The sequence below is a fragment of the Nanorana parkeri genome, unplaced genomic scaffold, assembly GCF_000935625.1.
Source record: "Nanorana parkeri isolate BGI_ZX_2015 unplaced genomic scaffold, ASM93562v1 scaffold167, whole genome shotgun sequence".
In the NCBI taxonomy this organism is placed as follows: domain Eukaryota; kingdom Metazoa; phylum Chordata; class Amphibia; order Anura; family Dicroglossidae; genus Nanorana; species Nanorana parkeri.
In genome coordinates this window covers 771,639-793,932 of record NW_017306435.1, presented here as the reverse complement: position 1 = coordinate 793,932, position 22,294 = coordinate 771,639, and the positions used below count along the sequence as shown (strand labels likewise).

Here is a 22,294-nt window from a genome sequence, read left to right as displayed (position 1 = left end):
TTTTACAGTTCTATGTGTAATAAATAGAAATATTATAATTTTTTTATCACTACACTGCCATGAAAAATATCCGTTTTGTATAAAATGTAGGTTCTGTCTTCCTACATCTCTTCCTAATTACGGACCACCATAAGTAAATATAGTCATCTCCCAAGGTAAAATGTTGCTAAAACCAAATATTACATTTTTCTACTTAATGTTTCTAATTATCTCTGCCCTGAATAAACAAAAAATTATAGAAATATAAATAATACATTCATAATAATAACTTTCTCCTCTAGCTAAAGGAATAGGGCTCTTAATTGTTTCCTTTGCTGTCCAAAACCCCCAAAAAAGCATTTTGGTTCGATAAACTTTAACTTTCATGTAGTGCATTTACATTTTATGTGAAATTAAAATGATTTTATGTCAGTTACTAAAATTACTATTGTAAATGACACTGTAATTTACAGGTCTCTGCAGACAGTGAATTCCCACACAAGATTGCATATAGTCTGACAGATCCCCCATCTTTTGGATATTTGGTCTCTAGCAGTGGGGAGCCGTCTTCTGATGGGTCACCAAGTTTGGACTCTGTACAGACTTTTACCCAGGAGGATATTAACAATGGAAAGATCCTGTATTTGCATTCAGCCTCAGAAATGATCCCGGACCGCATGACACTAGAGGTATCTGCAGGAGACACAACTGAAGAGATTGTCGTCCTTCTAGAAATTTTGCCCATCTATATACCAGTGGAAGCCAGTGATTTGATGGTAAAGGAGGGTGGGAAAACTGTTCTCTCCAGCAGCATACTACAGATTCACAGTGATTACTATCTCAGTCTCCATCTAGAATTTCTAGTGTTGGATGAACCGGTGAATGGACGTATTACTAACGCAGAGGGACGAGATCTAAAAAACTTCAGCTGGAATCAAGTGAGTTTTGAATTAAGTTTATATTAGTATTATAGCCCAATAAGCACCAGAAGATAAGCAGATTAAAAAAATGGTTCTTAAGGCCCATCCATACCTATACCCAACCTTTATTGTGCTGCATCGCATGGCCCATCAAATGAATAGCAATGCAATGCACCAGAGTATGGTACCGCACACTAGGTGTGCTATGCTATACTGTGCATTTAACGCAGCACTATGGTGTGGACAGGCCCAAAATGAAACATTGTTTTATTAAACAATCAACACAATACATAGCTTTGCAACATGTGCCTTTTTTATATATCGTTGTTGCACATGCTTTATCGGTATCAGTGCAGATACTGGGCATTTTAACGAGTACTCATAAACGTGAAAATGCCCTGATGCTAAGAGCTGATTCCCTCACTTAAACTTCTTTAATAGATTCCCCTGCCTAAGGTCCCACGCTTGCTGGGGACCTCATGGCAGCCTTGTGGGGACCTCATGGCGCCTATTTACAGTGCCGGTCCGGCCACACATCTCCTCCTTCCATGGTAAGACCCAGCACAGTTCTGGGGAGTCCCGCACCTGCTCGTACAGCCCTGGTGAGACCCACACCCGTCCGCACAGCCCTAGAGAGACCCACACCCTCCCACACAGCCCTGATTAGATCTGCACAGCCCTGGTGAGACCCTGCACAGAGCCCCGATGAGACCCTGCACACAGTTCTGGTGAGCAACACTGAGTATGTAGCTTCATATAATTCTGCGTTGCTGTATAATGTATGGCTGGGATTTGTAGTCCCTCTACAGCTTGGCATCAGTGGCAGAGCTACCAGGGTCGCAGCGGTTGCAGCTGTGTCTGGGCCCTGGTGCTCCACCACTGTCCTAAAATCATTAGTCTGTATTGTTTTAGAAAAACTGTCACATGACACTTATAAAGTATCAATAATTGGTATAAAAAATAGTCGAGGAAAAGTATCTGTACTCGGTCTTGAAAAAATGGTATCGGTGCATCCCTAATTGCTATACATGCCTTTTCCATATGCTACACATGTCTTTTTCCTATATTGTTTCTACGTGTGCCTTTTTCATATATCATTGGTACACGTGTCCTTTTCATATATGTGTGCTATACATGTATTTTCCATATGCCATTGCTACACATGCTTTTTCTTATATCATTACTACATATGCCTTTTTCATAGATCAATGCTATATGTGCCTTTTTGTAATGTCATTTGATTAAAAATGATCTTTCCATTTCAATCTGCAATCGAAAGCTATTTTTCAAACTGGCAAAAAAATTAAGATATCTTTATAAGTTTAGGGCATTCTGTACACAGTTTGTGTGGCTCCCAGAAATGTTATTTCCTGCTTAGCTCACTGACTTATTGCCTTTTCTAGTAGTTTTTCTCTTATTTCATATCTGGGACTGATCATGATAAGGACAGGCACAGGAAGGAGAAAGTGATCATAATGTATGGGTCAGTTTGCATAGAACAGGACCAGGAAGGAGTTTGTAATAAAGTTTGATACAATGTTTGCCAAATATATGTGACCTGGAGAACATAACAAAAGTGTGATTTCAGTTTGACAGATACATTATTAGCAGTAAATGTACAAAGCCATGTTTTTGATTGTATATTTTCAAAACATGCACTTAAATGACCATACATATTTTTTTCCTAGTTTAATCAAGGACAAGTATTGTATGAGCACAATGGCAGTGAAACCAAGAATGACAGCTTCACAATTATAGTCAATGCAGCAGATGTAAACCGCCAGAGCCAATCAATAACTATCAACGTAACTGTGAAATCTGTAAATGATGAGAAGCCACGCCTGATCACAAACACTGGCATGCAGGTAATCATCTGTGGAACATATTTTGTTGCAATTACTTATTATACATTGATCTTGTGATGAAACAACTATACCGGAGCAAAGCCATCTTCACACATATGTGTTATGGTTATGTGTTGTAAAATGTGCCTCACTACAGCACACAGAAATGCACAATAAGTGGTTTAGTGCATTTCACTGCCATTTGTTTTGAATATCACCCAACACACTTCGTCAGACACACGTAGCGCACATGCATTGCATTAAACCACAACACACAACCACAACGCATGGATGGGAACCATCCATGCATTGCAGTGCATTTTTAAAAAAGTGTCCGGTTTTGGATACGTTGTGATGTGCTGTAGTGTTGAGCCGAAGAGGTCCGAGTTCGGTTCGAATTCGAACTTTAGAACATCCAAAAAGTTTGAATTCGAACTCAAACTCAATGCAAGTCTATGGGGATAGAACTTTCAAAAAACAATTGTCCCCTTTAAGAGGGTGTGGCAGTGTAAGCCAAAGCCACGGTGTAGGATGGCGACTTTGGCACCCAGGACTCTCAGCAAAGGGGCTGAGAGGATCCAGAAAGTAAAGCATGTTATAAGGAAGAAGAAAGTAGAAAAATGGTACCTGCATGAATCTATAACCAGCCTTTTAGGCAGGGCGCACATTGGGAAGGCTTACAACAATACAAAACACAAAAAATCTACAGCTTCACCTGCCAGCCAGCCTGCAACCAAACAAGTAGCCCTGTCAACAGTATGCATTAAAATCAGAGGTTTTAGTTGCACAAACTTTTGGCCAAAAATATGTAGAAGCCACACCGCCGCGCCAAGGCACCTCTGCAAAGTGTGGTCCTAACTCTATGTGTCCGAGTCTCCAAGTGTGAGCATATTAATGCAGTCGATAAATTGCATTCAGGTGTACCTGGAGATAGCCAACTCCTCCTAATAAGGTGCTGGTATGCAATCTAGAATGCACGCTGGGACCCCAGTGCGTCCCCACAACCAAAAATAGTCAAACTAGAAAAAATGGTATGAATCTGCATGAATCTATAAGCAGCCTTTTAGGCAGGCCGCACATTGGGAAGGCTTACAACAATACAAAACACAAAAAATCCCCAGTGCATTCTAGATTGCTGGGCCCAACTGATTGGAAACTCTTCCCATGGAAGGAGGGGGCGAAGGGCAAAACTCACCTACCTCCAATGAGCTATTTCCTTTGGGGTGAAGTTTCTGATCATTAGGACACTTCTCAAACCGTTTCTTCACCTGTCACTTACTGGATTTTTACAATGAAAGACAGTGCTTGTTCGAGCTGGTCAATTGCATTAAATCGATACGCCAGTGCCAGTCCCTAGACTACCCTTAGAAGGACAAATACATGTACATATTGGACTTGAGGTAAAGACATTTTAGTTTTTAATAGAACATCTGTCAAGTGTTTATTGTTGTTTGTGTCCTCACTGGGGAGATTTTCCTGTCCCAGTGACATCAGGACAAGTAATGAGAGGTTGCAGGTGTTGCCAAGACAGGAATACACAAATAGCAATAACAACCTACAGAGATTCTAACCTTTAGCCACTTTAAAAAAAAAAAAAATTGTGTTGCCATCTCAGTACCCAATAAGCTTAAGCTGGACTTAAGGCTCGACTCACACATGTGCGTTTGGTCGTACGCGTGGACAAAAACGCACAATTTTTAATAGACGTGTTTTTACGCGCGTTTGTGGCTACAACCACAGTCAACACACATGGAAACCACCCAGAAAATCACACATGTACTTTTTGCTGCGTTTGTGTATACACGTACGAACGGGCAGGTGTGAACAACTGCCATAAGAATGTATAGCTTTTTTGTGCATTTCTGCATGTATCTATATGCTCATCTGTGAGCCAGGCCTTATTGACATAAATACCTCCTAGTACACTTCTAGCAAACCACCAAAAAGGCCACGGTTATAGCTAAAAAAAAAGATACATCTATTTTGAAGTCTAAACGATGTAGGAGTCTTGCCACAAAATACAGCCTGATCATACCGCTTCAAAGTATTTCCAGGGCCAGATTTGCTCTCTCTGCCGCCCCAATGCCAGGTTCCTCAATGGGCCCCCACGTATGCAGGCTGCATGCAAGTGATCACGGCGACATCGCTGAGATCACTTGTACAAAACAAGTGGCGGCTTCTCCGCTGTACATTTAGCCCTGCTTGCCCAAAGCAAGGCTAAATGGAGAAAGCAACTACCCGCCTGGTGCCCAGAACTGCATATCCTGGGCGTCGGAAGATAGGAATTCTACACCCCTGCTGCCCCTCTAGAACCTGCTGCCTCGAAGCCGGGCCTTGGTTGGCCTTGTGGGAAATCGAGCCTTGAGTATTGCTGTATATTGTCAGGCAGAATGGCAGCAAAATACCGCACTAAACATAGTACCATTTATTAACAAAGCCTCTCTGAAATGTAGCAGAACATTTTCAAGCTGTTTTATATTTTTTTAATTATTACCAATTATTTTTTTGAGTTTGCCTGGGTATTACCTTTTTCCATGCTACTCTGCCCTGCCGTCATTTTAATCATTCCTTCCTTAGTGTTCTTAATGTCAAAGTGCAGCAAAATGCTGGGCCAATCAGCAAACAGCTTTCCCTCTCCCCCCCCGGGGGACCTATATATATATGAGTGGAGATATATCCCAGTTATTGTTCCATTGATAGATTGCCACAAGGAAATAAAGTGCTGGCGTCTTTCTGATGAGGGTACAGCAACCAAAACACATTTATTTAGTATTGTGGAGAAGGATTAGAACAGCTCTCAAGTTTATATTGCTTCTTGCCCTGGTAATATATACAACCTCTCATTTCTTGCCCTCGTGTAACTGGTACAAGTGTGGGGAAATGCATGAACGCAGGTTAAGGTGGTGAAAATTTCTGTAGAGTGCACCTCCTGTGGATGTACGCCTCCCTCATACAACACCTTATCTAGGAAAAAGTTAACTATGTTAGTGGGTTGTTTTCCATGGATTGCTTAGTCCAGATTGATCTATAAATACACATGTAGTTCCTGAAATGAAACACTGGATGTCCTCATTGCTCCTCAAGTAAAGTCTCCAACTGGTAATTCAATGTTTTATTGGCCAAAAATTATACTCTGTTTCATTCCTAGCAACATCCCCATGTGATATGTACACAGCATCTCATTTGGCAGGAACCACACACAAAACACTTAAGAAGCACGGCTTAACCATTCACTGACTACACTTTCATAGGAAAAGTTTTTTTGTATGCCAGTTATCTTAAAGTGGACCTGAACTCAAAAAGTGAATTTCTGCTATGCAATAGGGAACATTTAAAAATGTCAACTGTGCCCAAACAATACCCTAAAAAATGTACCTTTTGTCTTGAATTCCATCCGAAAAGTAGCAACATATTTCCTGTTCCTGGTAAGTAAGAATGCCTAGGCATGCCTGTGCTCACAAACTTATACCTGTATATCTGCATTATGAGAAATCACACAGGGCCCCATAGCAAAATTTTGTATGGGGCCCTGTGATTTCTAGTTACGCCCACCTGATAACCCATAGACTTTATCTATAAAATATATATATTTTTTTAGTTTCACTTTTAAACTTCCCGCCGGCTCCGCCCCCCTGCGACGCGGCCGCTCGCAAGGGACGGAACCTGGAAGTCGGCAGCCGCCGAAGACACAGCGGGGATCGCAGACAAGGTAAGACCTGTACCCTGTATTCCCGAGTGTGGCTCGGGGTTAGCGCTTTGTTAACCCCGATCCACACTCGGGAATACCAATGGAAACGTGCGGCAAAACGCCCCAAAGAAGCTCCTGTACTTCTTTGGGCGTAGGGCGTTTTGCAGCGCGTTCCTGCTGTAAAACGCCCAGGTGGGAACCATGCCCATGGGCAATCATTGGTTTTCACATGTTGAACATTTTACAGCGTGTAGGAACGCGCTGTAAAACGCCCAGGTGTGAACCAGGCCTTATGCCTATGGACAGCTTTATTAGTTAGGCCTTGTTCACACCAAATGCTGAGCAGATCCGCTCAGGTTTCTGCACGCGCAGTGCAGTGGGTTGTGCCGCGTTTTTGCTGCGTTTTTGATGCGTTCAGGGTCGTTTTTGGTTAAAAAAAATTAAACATTTTTTTTAGTTTAAAATGGGCTTTCAGTGTGCTCCAGGCTATTTTGATGCGTTTTCATGCGTTCCAGAGCAGGTAAAATAGGGCCTGCTGCAGTTTTTTTTACCTGCTCTGGAACTGAACGCTGTGATGTGAACTGGAGCTAAAAATACCATTGGAATACATTGGACGCAGTTTTGCTCCGGTCTGTAACTGCTCTGCTCTGCACCTGCTCCGCGCTTGGTGTGAACAAGGCCTTAGCCAGTCAAATTGATTGATCAGTCTTTGATTGGCAGCAAATTGATGCTGAAAGGGTGTCATTATTACTGTATAAATACCACAGCTTAGCCCACAGTGTATTCAATCATTGCACAACCTATTATTGCACCGGTGAGAGCTGGAAGGTTGCCTGAAGCTGGCTACACATCTGAACGTACATTGTTCTTTAGCTGTACAAAGTTCTATGTAGTACTGCTGTATTTCAACTTCCCCTACAATTTATTACTATTATTATCATCATACAGGATTTAAGCATTGTTAGCACCTTCTTACTAAAAGCAGAATTTACTTGATGTACTCAATAAACACATGTTATTAAACCTGTTATTACTCTGTAAATGTGGGGAATGATAAAATAAGGATATGAATTTAAACATGTCATTACCCTCATCTGCACTAGAGGTCTCCTGTTCTCACTGTGTGTAGATTGCTTACTTCCCTTTAAACTCCCACATGACAGGGAAGACAGGAAAGGTAAACTCTGCTGCAAGGGATTTCCCACAGAGGAAGAGTTCACAGGCCTCAAAGTCCATGGAAGATATTTTTACTTCATGTTTAGTTTTATTTTCAGGTGTCTTACCTGTCAAATAGCCATAACAAAAACAAAATCACAATGCAAAAGTATCAGAAGCATGTCTGCTTATGAAGGAGGAATACTTACAAGTACCTAAACACATGCGCACATGGTTCACTGGAAATAATGTCTGATGTGACATGCACATTTTTACATGCATTAAAAGAAGGAAAGGAAAAGCATATGAATTGTGTAGCACCCAGCGGTCCAGCCTGCAGCCTTTTGGTACTTGTTGTATGACCTCGGAGCCCCGCATTCAGTAGTGGGAGCACTGATTTGTAAAGGGACTGCAAAAAGCAAGGATCTCAAGCAGTCTGTTGTAACAATGTCTCCAACCACACCTGCAGCATGTCCATAGGCTTTGACGTTCTACTGTGGTATGTACTCAGACAGTCTTCTGTAGTATTACATATACTGAGTATTATGTGTGGTCCTTTGGTGATATCAGGGTTGAGGTCCCTGCAGTTGAGGTCCCCTATACCAGTGCTCCCCAACCTTTTTATCGCCGTGGACCGGTCAACGTTTGATAATTTTACCCTGGACCTGCAGTCACGTCTCCTGTGACTCACCTCCCCTCCCGCCGCCTTTTACTATGGACGCGGCCGGGAGGGGAGGTGAGTCACAGGACCCGCCCCCTCACTGTGAAGCCCGTCGGCAGTGTGGGGCCCCGCGGCCCGGTACCATTTGATCCACGGACCCCTACCGGTCTGCGGCCCGGGGTTTGGGGACCACTGCCCTATACCACTATGCTATACCACTGGTGCAGCACTACAAATCAGTAAGGAAAGCCTGCTTAGGTAATGCCCAAGTATGGCTGTCTAGATAGATAGATAGATAGACCAACTATATATGGAAACAATATTTTTTTAAACATTAACACACACTAATGTGATTCTTTTAAAAATATACTTTTTTAGGAATGCTGTAATAAATAAAAAAAAACAGATTAACTATGAACTCATTCTTCAGACTTATTTCTGAAGGCTTAAAAAGGTAATGGGCCCCATTCACACCTACGAATGGGGCCGATCGCATGAGTCTTACAAATTCCTCTGTGGCACTCAAGCAATCTGCTATGAACCGGAGTCACTGTACAATACAATGACAGCTGCCACCCCCTTTAGCTGTTTACAAGTAACCACACAGCCTGTGATTTCCTGCAGATGACCACACCTGGATGCAGACTGTTTGCGTCAAGTTACGATCATGAATGCAGCCATAAGCTTGGGTATTAAGGGTAGATTCTCTGTCAGTGTCAGTAATTGTTAGGTACTTATTATTTTCTATAAGTCAGAAAGCAGGACCACTTATCAGAGGTGAGGGTGTAGAGAGGGATGCACATAGTGGTGCAGCTGCCACCATAGCAGCAATGGCTTGGTAGAGGAGGGAGGGGTCACAGGTTCCATTCTGGAGCTAAATCAGGGGTAGGAAACCTTGGCCTTCCAGCTGTGGTTTAACTACAAACCCCATTAGCCATTGCAATACACAGCCCCAAATATGACTCCCAGATGGAAAGCACAGTGGCGTAGTGGTTAGCGCATGTGCCTTACAATACTAGGGTCCCTGGTCAGGTCCACTATCTGCAAGGAGTTTGCATGTTCTCCCTGTGTTTGCATGGGTTTCCTCAGGGTACTCCAATTACCTCCTACACTCCAAAGACATGCTGAAAGGTTAATTGGCTCCTGTCTAAATTGTCCCTCTATGTATGTATGTGAGATAGGGACCTTTAGATTATAAGCTCCTTGAGGGCAGGGACTGATGTGTATGTGCACAATGTAAAGCACTGTGCAAATTGTCGGCACTATATAAATGCCTGTAATAAAAAGACACATGAGGAGCTTTGTAGTTTCACCATAGCTGGAGTGCCAAGGCTGCCTACCCTGTGCTAAATACTCACATTCCCATATATTAATTTATCAATTTTCATCCTGCTGTGAATCAGTGAAAATTTGCAACAAAAGTTTAGGCTTTTTTTGTTGCTAAATTCACCTGCCCAAGTCAGCATGGGCCAAAATAAGGAGAAGACTCAAAGAAGCCTTGAGTTAGCAGGCACACAAATGTAACATTCTGCCTGTAACACAATGCTGCCATCACATCAGAGCAGGGGAAAACAGATAGTAGTAGACTGCAGTTTTGGTGCAAAAAGGGTTTTCATTAGGAGGCAATTCCACTGACCACCCATGTAGTTAGAGCTTTTCTTGTTGGGGGACCTTTACATGAAACAGAAAATATTAGTTGTTTAATTGAAAGGAGATTGTACAACCACATTGCAAGGTGTGGCCAGGTTGAAGCATATCTTGTGGGGTTGAATAAATGTTTAGCAGTGAATAAACCAAAAATATGTTACAAACAACATCTCTGCTAACAGAAATCATCAGCTGTGACCATATTCTCGGATGTATTCTGCCTGTTCAACTCTTTCCTAATCTTGTTGTTTTCCATGGCTGAAATATTATTATTACGAAATACACTGGCCCAAAATATAATTTATCTCTGTCTACATGAGAAGGTCATTCAGTCATTTTCATTTTATAATTCTGAGCTTTATTTGCCAGATAATGTTTGATGACTATGCAGGAAATTCTTTGTGAGCTAAAAGTATGAGTAAAATGTACTTTTGTGATTTTTTTTTATGTCAGTAAGATTAGTTATATCTGAAAAAAATACAGGAGATTATTTTAGGAAATTATTGATTATTTTGCCCTACATCGCTCTTATATGTTAACCAAATCACTCAAATCTCACTTAAGCTTTCACATTTTAATGTATGTCATTTTCAGTATATATAAATCTGCAGCTTTCATTACAATAATACCTGGTAATCCTGCCATGAAGGTCCTTGTCTAGGCACTTCTGGTTGTAGGGTGACAGCACGTTGTCCCTGTCTACCAGATGTGCTCTCGTGCTGTCACCTTTATGGCTTCTGATGGAGGCAACAAGTATCCATTTCAACATACTGTATATTATGCAATAGAAATTCAATATAGAAATACATATTTATTTTTAGTTGTTCACCACAGATACCCTTTAAGAAGGGTCAGAAAAAATCAACTGCAGGTCAATTGCACCTGTCAATAAATTCTAATGATATCATCCATAGTGGATCTCAGGCTGATGTCCGCCCAGCTGTCATTTGCGGGGCTTACGGCCGGCCTTCGGCAAGCCGTATCCCCCGCTTCGGCTGTGGAGCCGAAGCATATGCCTTCGGCTCGGCTGAGCCGCCTTCAGCTGCTGTACGGGCTATTGTAAATAGCCCGTAAATATCCCGTACAGCAGCCCTTCAGTTACACCGGTCCCAATGGTCTCCGGCCGGCCGAAGAGAGCCGAAGGATCAGCTGAAGCTACAGCTGGATCCTCCAGCTCCTTCGTGAATAACCCCCTTTGTTTGCTAAGTACCGTGTATCATAAACAACTGTCATTACTATAAATAAAATACTTGCTTTCACCTTTTCTTCTTTCTGAACAAAGATTAATGGCAGTATCACCAGGTGTGTTTTTTTTAATCAATAGTTTTTCTTAATTTTCAAAATACAAAGAAAATTTAGCTCGAAAGGGAGGCATATCTTATACGAAAACCATGAAGAGACATATTTTTATAACACAAGTACACAGTTGAATTGGCATTTCACAAGGTAATATTTTAGTGAAGACAGATGATTTAAAAATATAAAAAATTACTTTTGAAATTACATTAGCCAGCTAAAAATGATATGAGATTTTAGCAATTGGGTTTACATTTACATCTGGTGATATGCAAGGTGACTGGCAATCAGAGGCTCTAAGACAGTAGCATGTGAACACCAGAAGGCACTTCGGCTGGGCTCAGGGAGTACTTTTGATTGTTGAAGTGAATTCCCCTTTACAGTTTAGAATTTTAGGAAATCATAAATCACATATGAAACAGATATATGTAAATATGTATCACCTCCTTGCTGTTACCACCTCAGAACTTCCATCTACACTCCCATGGAGCCTGTGTATTGAAATCACTGATTGTCTATAGCCATGGTTCTCAACTGGTGGGTCGCCCATGTCCAGTGGGTCGCCACATGCCTTCCACTTTTCTAGGTGAGAGTATCCTTGTCCTCCCCTTAGAGAAGCACTGTCAGTTCTCGCACGGAGCAGCCATTCAAAAATATGAAGCCCGGTGCCGAGTGTCGACTTGAGGTGGGGCTATGGCCGCGAGGGAGCTCCATCCATACGTGCATTGCTTACAGCTCATCACTTTCTGGCTCCCGGGACCTCTACGGGCACACACGGGAGCTTTACAAGCAATACACATATGGATGGAGCTCCATCACAGCTCAGCAGCCCACACTGGACCCCAGGTTGAGGATCCACTCCAATTTGCATAATGGCAACCCAAACACACCTCCTGCTCACAGTTTGATCGCCTGCACCGGAAAGCGCAGTACCGCAACAGGGAACATTGCAGTGCAACTTGGGTCGCGACTTAATGACTGAGGACAAATGTGGGTCCCGAGGTTAAACAGGTTGAGAACCACTGGTCTATAGTATGCATCACTAGTATCCTTTTGCTGCCCATTACCAGGATTTAAAATGTATGTCTAGACAAAACTTTTCTTTTTTAGTTTTGGATATAGTGGGGAAAGATTAGAATCCCTGTCTGTTTTTTGCTGCTACCTTGGACTCTGTTAGAGAGTGACATATCATTAAATAGATTTGCACTGACCCATGTGTTTTTGTTGTGCTGGTGTGCTAGTGACATCTATATTCAAAGTTGTTCTGAGTGCGGCGCCATCCGCTGTCATTCCGAGCACCCATTTAACTTTTTCTGGGATTTCTGGTAAGAAGTGCTACAGGATCTAGGACGTTTGTTCTGTTAGAGAGATGTCCCCTCACATACTAGCCCAATGACAACTGCTTCACCAGAGAGGAACCAAGGGTAAAACTCTAACAGAAACACAGACAGAAATGAAAATATTTTTAGTTATGCAGGGGAAGGCTAAAACCCCTGTCAAATTTGTATTTTTCTCTGTGTCTGTGTTGCAGATTTTCCCTCACTTCCTGTCTGGTGAAAGCCCAGTTTAGTAGTAAAAACCAAACGTGGGTTCTAATCCTTCCCCACTCTATGCAAAACTTTTTTTTAAATGGCTGGACATATACTTTAACCCTTTCCTTTCCCTTGTATTTGGAATACATAACTTCAGTTTGGCTGGCGTTGGTTTATAACCGTGTGTCACTGCCTAGTGTCATTGTATTTAGCTGGGCTTATCATTATAGAGCAAATTAGCTTGTTCCTCAATTGTAGCGTCAATTGACAGGCAATTCGAGTTTAGTGTGACAGGTTCACTTTTAAGATTTTTCCTTCTGTAACCATGTGTAAAGATCTACTTATCCATGTGTAAAGTCCTTATTACTTTGTTTACGGAGTCAGAAGAAAGGCTTGTTTCATTCCCTCCCACTTTTCCATCAGTTATCTACCTCTTACACGTCATGTGAGCCAAAAATGAAAACTGACCTGGAAATCTGAGCCTAGGGAGCAGACGGTGAATTGATACAGGTGTGTGGAGGGACAAACAGCATATACTGATAGACTTTATATTTGATATCATTAGTGAGAGATAGCAGGTTAGGACAGGGGAAAGATGCATGTTATTCAAATACAGTTGTACAAATATTTTGGTTTATAATAAAAAATATAATACTGTCATATTGTATGTCCTATATGTGGAGTAGGATCACAGTATATATATATTCTGTAGGTTTTTATGATGCATTCATTTAAGATGTAAAATGTATTTACAATGCCTTATTATGACTTATCACCACAGATTCTGGAGGGTAATACTGATATCATCCCCCCACAAGTCCTGCAAAGTATTGATGATGACTCATCACCTGAAGAGTTGATATATTCCTTCCTTCCACCATCCAATGGAGAAGTGATTGTAAGGGGGTTCCCTGGGACGCTTTCTAGTTTCTCACAGAAGGATCTAGAACAAGGGATGGTGCAATTCATGCACAAAGGTGAGGAACAGCTGTTTGCCTTGCAGATCTTTTGGAACACTAAACTAAAGTGGATTCACTTTTAGAACAGTTCTTAGCATACATTTATAACACACTTTAGCCTGTTCTTTAGCGTAAGAGCCTGGAATTTGGATTTTACCATTTGGTTTACACAAACTACTTAACACTTTAATGGTGTAAAGGTGCAAAATACATTTACATGGGGCACAAACAATAATTTAACAATATGTGTTGGTTGTATAACTATTGTTGTAGTTAGTCTTAGGTAGAACCATGGCTGGCAACAATTATTGCTGCAAGTCTCTAGGGGTTAAGTCTCTACCAGCCTTTCACATCTGGATTCTACAATTTTATCCCATTCTCCTGGAAAAAAATGTACTAGCTGTTTCAGGTTGGATGGGGATCATTGGTGAAGCAATTTGCAAACATATTCTCAACTTGATTGAGATCTGGTCTTTGATAGGGCCATTCTACGAGATTCAGGCTCTTAGTTTTAAACCAGTCCAGAGTATCATTGGCTATGTGTTTATGCTTGGTAATTTTCTTCAAGGTAATCCACCACCCCAGTTTGAGGTCTCTTGCAGACTGAAACTGGTTTGATTCTAGAATTGTCCTGAATTTTGCATCTTACATCTTGAGCAGTTTCCCAGTCCCTGCCAATTAAAGCATCACCACAACATGATACTACCACCACCATACTTTACCTTAGGTATGGTGTGCTCAGCATGATGAGCAGTATTGGCTTTCTGACACATACAGCATTTTGCACAAAGAAGTTTAAGCCAAGAAGTTTCGTTTTGGTCTCATCAGACCTGAGAAATGTTTTTCAAGCTTGCTGTGTCTCTCAAATGCCTTTAGGTAAATTCCAAATGAGATTTAAAATGAGGTTTTCACCAATGTTTTCTACTTGTTGCTCTTCCATAAAGCACTGTTTTGTGGAATTTCCAGGTTATAGTTGTCCCATCAATGGTTTCTCAGCTGTAGACCCTGCAGATTCTTTCCCGTTATTTTTCTTGCTTGCTTCTCTAAATTATTTCCTAAACAAGTCCCTTCTTACCCTGTAGCTGAATTATGGTGAAAGGCCTTATCCAGGCTGAGGTGTGGTTGTGCCATATTCTTTACATTATGTAAATAATGGATTGACCGGTGCTCCTGGGGATGTTAGTTCCTTGGTATTCATGATGTTGTTTGTTTAGTTCACAGGAGAACTGAACTAATCAATGAACTAATTATGTGACTTTTGAAGGCAACTGCTTGCATCAGAGCTTATTTAGAGGTTTGAATGTCAAGGGTTTAAATACGTATGCAATCAAGAGGGTTGTTTTAATTGTAAATCATTTGGAAATCTAGTTTCATTTTTACTTTGACATTATGGACTATTGTGTAGGTCTGTTATGTAACTTTCAATTCAATGCATTTTAAAACTCGGTACAAATACTACAAAATGTGGAGAAGTTCAGGAGGAATAAATATTTATGCAAAGTGTGTAAGTGCTAGCAGATAATCTAACATGACGAAGGCCTAAAACATAAAAATCAGATGATTAAACGTTTGTAAATAAAATGTCAGGGGATCAGAAAAGTAGAGTTGTATCTGCTTTATTGACTAAAGGTTGGTACCAGTCAAGTGTGTGAATAGCAACAGGGGTGGGTGTTTCAGCAGAAGAGGGTGGTAAGACAACCAACAGGAAGAAATTATGAGTGAACAGTAAAGGAACAATTTTATGAATTTTAAGGCAACTTTGGGTTTTTGCAGATGTATATATTGAGGTTTATTTACTAAAGGAAATGAGAATCCTCTAACAATAAATTGTATGAATATTCACTTTAATTATCCAATCATGTGCAGAGTAAATAAGCAAACCAGAATTTGCTGTTAACATAATTGTATAATTACATTACATTTTTGCATACATTTTTGCATAATTTATTGTGTGAAGCTTCCTATCTTCTTTAGTAAATCAGCCCAATTGTGTGTGGCTGGCTGGGACTGAGCAGGTGGCTACAGTGTGGGTGGTAAGGTCTCGTTAACAACTAGGCGTATTGCATATGCGCGTCTGTCACACGTTTTTTACCACGATTCGCAGTAAAAAAGTCGCGCGACAAACGCGCGTTTCCGAAGGCTACTTGGCTGTATCCCAATGGAAACGCGCAACAAAACGGCCCAAAGTAGTACATGTACCTTTTCAGGCGTGGGCCCTTTTGTAGCGCGTTAGGGACAGGCGGAAATACGCCAAGGTGGGAACGAGACCATTGAATACAATGGGATTTATATTTTTGAGCGTTTTGTAGAGCGTTCGTCGAGCGTAGAACGCACTACAAAACGTTCAGGTGTGAACGAGGGCTTAAGGTGTAATAAGAAGGGAAGACAGGAAAGTGTTAGGCAGATAATCTAATACTATGGGGGATGGATGAGTAGGTGACAGTTTGGGACTTTGAAGAGTAACCAGAGAAAAAATAAACATTTGAATATCACAAAGATGGGGGTATTAAGTGGCAGATTTAATGTGTTTAAAGGCCAGTAAATGCAAATATGTGACCAAGATTAAGAAACAGGCAGCCAGGAAATGCATTCAGGGGTAGTGACTATTATTATGTTTTCACTTTACACAGGAGAATTGGATGGTGGCTTCTTCTTCAAAGTATCTGATGGAGAAAATGAATCAGAGCAACACTTTTTCCACATTCAAGCCACACGAATCACAATCCAAATGCAGACAATGCATAACCTCATAGTATGTCCTCGTAAGTGGTGATTTAATTCTCTACATCAGGAGAATTCAGTATATATTCAAATGTACAGTATATAAAGTGCTACATTAACAGTTTAAGGCAGTTAGCGGTATGACAGAAAGAGTGACAGGTAATACAAAACATAGCAGGAAATATCTCAATCATACAGCCTACATTACATCCTCGTAGAGCATGAGATGAGAACAGAAACTGGCAGCAAGCATGTGGGTAATAAAGATTGAACTTTGCCATCCAATTTTTAAAACGATAAACGTATTTTAAAGTAAAAAGGAGTGCAGAAGGAGAAGGAAAGGGCGCAAAAAGAGCAATAAGGAGAAATAGTAAAGAAGTTTAAGAAAGGATAAGGGAATTTAGAGAAAGAAAATAAATAAATAATTGTTGGAGATATATAGATCCCTGTAATAAAATAATATATGTCAGGCAACGCATGTTCTAAACAATATCTCTTATACCAGGATCCCTGCAACAGATCACCAGCCAGCACCTGAACGCAGTGACAAATGATGGCAAGAGCACATCATTTGATCTGGTGTATCATATTGAAAATGCTCCACAGATTGGTCAAATCAGACATCAAGGAAATCTTGAAGGGCCAGCAGTGACTAATTTCACTCAGGCAGAAGTGAGTCTTTGTGTGTTTTCCTTAACTAATCTAGACATTCCTTTCGGTTTCCAGGATTTTCAGCATGTTTTCTTTCATTTACAGATAGATGAAGGTTTAATATATTACCAGCATGTGATCAGTCCATCTCCATTTTGGATTACTCAAGATAACTTTTCATTCCATGTGCAGTCCCCACAGGCCATATCCCAAAATTATATCTTTAATGTGACAGTAACATTCAAGGATCCATGTCCGCAACTGCACACACAACTCTGGAAAAACACAGGTAAGACATACAGGTGCACCTTTCTGGGAAAGTGTATATCATATGGCCGGCCATATTCACATATGATCTCAGATGGAGTGATTTGTAAACATTGGAGATAAGAAAAGTTTGTTACATTAGTTCTCAGCATTGCTAGTTATTGATTTCATGGAGCTAACATGTATGAATTCTACAGCTCTACTGCAGAATCTACTGGTCCTATATTGCTTCTCCTCACAACACTTATCCTGACCCACACACCTAACCCTAATATTTATATTACCCCCACTTAAACCTTTAAGCAAACCAATGAGGTGGGGTTCTTGTCATAATGTGCAAGGGTACTTGCACATTATGAGACACTTACCTAATACTGTATTTAGCCCTCCTCCAGCATGGCAGGACCAGCTCACTATCACTGCTCCTTCGCTTGCTGCTTCTTCTGAATCCAGCGTCACAATCGTGCACAGGAGTTATACCGCACCTACCATCATTCTTGGCCAGTTGCCAAGAATGAGCCGAGTGTGTACTCTGCACAGGAACCACAGTCAGTGTACACAACATACAACATTTCTAGTAGCAATAGGAAAAGCAAAACTATCTAACTGCTTTAACTTATGCCTTAAGCCCTACCCATGCAGTAAGCCCTTAAACCAGGGGTAGCAAACCTCCAGCCCTCCAGCTGTGGTGAAACTACAAATCCCATGATGCATCTCTCTTCGGGAGTCATGTCTGTGGCTGTGAGAATCATGCAATGCCTCATGGGATTTGTAGTTCCACCACAGCTGGAGGGCCGGAGGTTTGCTACCCCTGCCTTAAACTGTGCATCAAATTGTATGCCAAGCCAAAATGTTTCTAGTTGCGAATAGCATGGGAAAGTTTTGGAACTCATGCTAGGTTTTTACTGCATTACAGGTGCATTGGAGATATTTACCTTCACTTTCTCTCCTGCTGACAATGGGGTCACCAAACAGGACATGAATAAAATCTGCAACAGGGACACTGATAGGGGTTTTAGCCTTTCCTTGCACTATTGAAAAAAAAAAGCATTTTTATTTCCATCTGTGTCACAGTTGGACAGTTCTTCTCATGTCCTGTCTGGTAACACATTGTTTGGTAACACATTGATAGCAGGTCAGGAAGTGTAAATCTTTCTAATGGATAGAATAAAAACCAGATAGCAGTGAAAACCTGAAATACATTCTCAGCCTGCCCCACTCAAAACTAAGAAAATACATTTTGGGCTGGACATATACTTAAACTAGGGATGCACCAATACCGTTTTTTGAGTATCAAGTACGAGTACCGATATATTTTTTTTTTGGTACTCACCGATACCGAATACCCATACTGGAAGTCCCATTAAGGAAATTTCCTGATTAGCTGTGAAGCCAGCTCCATGCTCCCTCGTCACCAGGCGACGAGGAAGCATGGAGACGGCTTTTTAGCCAATCAGGATGCTGCGGGCGGCTAATGATTTGCTGTCCGGCTTCCTGATTAGCCAGCTTCCCGACCAATCGGAAGCCGGGCGGCATGTCATTACATGCCACCCGGCTTCCTGATTGGCCAGGAAGCCAGCTCCATGCTCCCTCGTCACCAGGTGATAAGTAAGCATGGAGCCGGCTTTCTGTCCAATCAGAAAGCCGGGGGCAGGTAATGGCTCACCGCCTGGCTTCCTGATTGGCCAGCTTCCCGACCAATTAGGAAGCCGATTCATTACACGCTGTTCGGCTTCCTGATTGGCTGGAAAGCCGCCTCCATGCTCCTCATCACCAAGTAACGAGAAAGCATGGAGCTGACTTCCTGGCCAATCAGGAAGCTCGAGTGCAAGTCGTTACCCGCCCCCGACTTCCTGATTAGCCAGGAAGCCAGCTCCATGCTACCTGTTGACGGGGGAGCCCACTCCCACGACACCCACTGCTGCTGTCAACCAGCAGAGGTGGACCTGAAGTTCTGTCATTGCTATTGCCATCAGAATACAAAATAAAAACCCAGGAGATAGCAGGGGAAGCATTACCTCCTCTGCTATCTGCTGATTTCCCTGCTATACGTGGGAGGGGAATGGGCACCTCCGTGAAATTAGTTTTTTCAGGTTGGGATATCTGTAAACAAGCAAATGCTCCCGATACTTCCGGTATCAGGAAGCCCGGCGGTGAGTCATTACACACCGCCTCAATAGTGAATAACCCCTCAGTTTCAGCTCTCATGACACTATAGCAGATTACAGAGAGAGAAAAAAAACATCTGACTGGTTTATAGAAGTAGCATGAACACTTCTCCAGTTAAAAAAAAAATCAATTATAGTTAAAATCACATTAAAAAGGTATATACATAGCTTTTCACTTTACAACTTATTGTGATGTTTCATAAAACCCCAACATCTGGATTTATGAAAACTGAGGAGAAAAAAGAAAAGGTTTGTGTTGTTCATTGCCAGCAGTCAGGGGCTCTATTTCACACTGAAACACTAACATAACATGCTTTGAGCACCAGCTCATTACTCCGCAGTTGGTCAGCCCTGTTTACATTATAAGAGCACTCTTTCCCTGTGGCTTTGTATTCTATGTAATTTACAGGATATAGAAGATACATATGTATGTAGACAAGATTATATTCATAGAATTAGGAGACTTCATTTGCTTTTTCAGTCACAACGTGCCTCTGTTACATAAAATTCCCTATATCTATCATAATATTTGTAAATTACACATTTGCTCCAGGAAATCCATGTCCGCTACTAAACCCCTCACCACAAATGCCATCTGCAGTGCATAAAAGCAGGTTTATCTGCTGAAGCTGCTGAAACCTATAAATGTAAATATTTTCTGATCCTTTGAAGATCAGTAGAAACATTATTGTGCATATCAAAAGGGAACTCCATGTGCAAGCAATCTCTCCTGAAACCCTGACAAGTTTATTCTACAAAGCAATAGAAAAGGCAATGGGAAGTTAGATGATGATGCACACACAGCAATACCCTCCAGAACCAATCTTTTTGCTGAAGGCAGGATCATGAAAAAAAATGATTTGATTTGGGAAACTTTTGTAGCTTTTTTTAAATACAACTGCAATGGGACCGGGCAATACTGCTAGAGATCACATCATTGTTACCAGGGAATCATATGATAACACATCTAGATGAATACCTAGGCTGGCTTCTATGGAGTCTATTCACTATACTGTCGTAGGCAGCCGAGTGACTAACCGACCCGAAGCGGAGTGAGCCGAGCGCTGTTCAGCTATTCACTTCAGGCTGACACGGCTGATTCCAGCCGTATATCAGCGGAAATCAGCCGTACATCGGGTGGGTTCGGCTGGCTTCGGGTCGGTCGAAAATACTCAGCATGTTCAGCCAACCCGAAGTGCAGAAGGAGTTAGACTCAGCCGATCCAACATCTGGATCTGCTAAGCCGATCCAACATCTGGATCTGCTAAGCCGATCCAACATCTGGATCTGCTAAGCCGATCCAACATCTGGATCTGCTAAGCCGAACCTCCGGCAGGCTACTCGCAGGTAACCAGGGACGCTGATCTGTCTGTGCAAGTGGCCAGAGCCAGCCGTGAGATGATGACTGGCTCCGCCAGGAATCAGTAGCAGGCTGTCGGCCACCTTCGGCTTTCACCTCGGCACAGTCAAGCCGAAGCATATGCCTTCGGCTCGACTGAGCTGCTCGGCCGACTTCGGGAGCTGTACGGGCTATAGTGACTAGCACATACAGCAGGGGTCCTGGGGCCGAAGCTAGATGAAGGATCAGCCGATGCTACGGCTAGATCCTTCGGCTGCTTCGTGAATAGACCCCTATGTGATAATATGTGATGCTTGATACTTGCCTCTATTAGTTTAGTAGACGGACTACTCTTGTATGATAATCACTCATTGGGAAATATCCTTTTTTATTCCAACTGCAAACGCTTCAGTTATTATTAACAACCAGCGACAGTTCAGAGGCAGCAGTGCAGAGGTTGGTACTGTTGTTACATACATAGGACAGAGGTGCTCTCTGCATTTACTTTCAACCATGCTATGGTAGCCAGTCCTAATAAGGGGCGTGCGGTTCAGGGGAGGCAGGTGAGGCAGAGCCCCACCTAGTATTATGGAGGAAAAAGCTGTCAGCTTCAAGTCTGAAGCTGACAGCTTTTTCTCCATTCAGACTGGCTTGTAACAAGTTACACAGAGGAGAAAGCCTCCACGCTGTGTAACCTGTCATGGACGGAGCATAACAGGCATGCTGCATCCAGCTTTTGACAGCTAAGTTAGATTACACAGCAGTGGGCGTCTCCACTGCTTGTGTAACCTAACTTAGTGAGGCGAGAGCTGCAACAGCCTCAACTTTGTGTTAGAGGCTTGTGATCTGTAGATGGTTTAGACCAATGGCAAAGCACCATTGGTCCAAGCTGTCCAATGGAAAAAAATAAAAACCCTTGAGGACATCGATCTCGATGCCTCACCAGTGACGAGCAAGTGAGGGACAGGGAGGCTCCACCCTGTCTCCTCCCTTCCTCCTCCCTCCTTTACACTAGCTTGGTTGGTGAACGGGTTGGGGGCAGGACTTCATCAGGATGAGAGCATGGCTTCAGTGTGCTGGGGGCGGGGCGGGGGAATGCCTTACCAAGCACCGATGGTACCGCACGTCACTGGTCCTAATGTAATATTAAATTCAGAAGGTTTTTAAACTATTTGAAGGGCTGATTGAATAATTTACAATGGATGCTGCTCTGGTCCCCTGGTCACTGGCCCTGATCTCCTGCTTTAGGGTGGCTCCTTTCCCTTTTAGGGTCCTATGGAGTCGCCTTTGTGCGTGCTAGTAAGCTATGTGTGTCTGCACAAACACACAGACACAGCAGGGCAAGTCATTCCCCTGCTCTCTGCTCCTCCTTCCTTTTCACTTCTCAAAGCTAGTAGATGGACAGCTGGAGACTGCTCTGTCCCTTGTGATCTTGTACTGGGCAGCATGGGCGTGGATAAGGGGGGG

At 42.2% G+C, this 22,294-nt stretch overlaps 1 protein-coding gene across 1 annotated transcript in view; it reads left to right on the top strand.

Moving 5' to 3' along the window:
• The window catches only part of CSPG4 (chondroitin sulfate proteoglycan 4), a 180,041-nt gene that overhangs the window by 151,140 nt on the left and 6,607 nt on the right, over nt 1-22,294 (top strand). The window contains exons 7-12 of the mRNA XM_018554634.1: nt 453-917; nt 2,588-2,764; nt 13,504-13,699; nt 16,312-16,443; nt 16,908-17,074; nt 17,159-17,342. Coding sequence (XP_018410136.1) covers nt 453-917; nt 2,588-2,764; nt 13,504-13,699; nt 16,312-16,443; nt 16,908-17,074; nt 17,159-17,342 — 1,321 coding nt within the window. The remainder of the gene's footprint in view (nt 1-452; nt 918-2,587; nt 2,765-13,503; nt 13,700-16,311; nt 16,444-16,907; nt 17,075-17,158; nt 17,343-22,294) is intronic.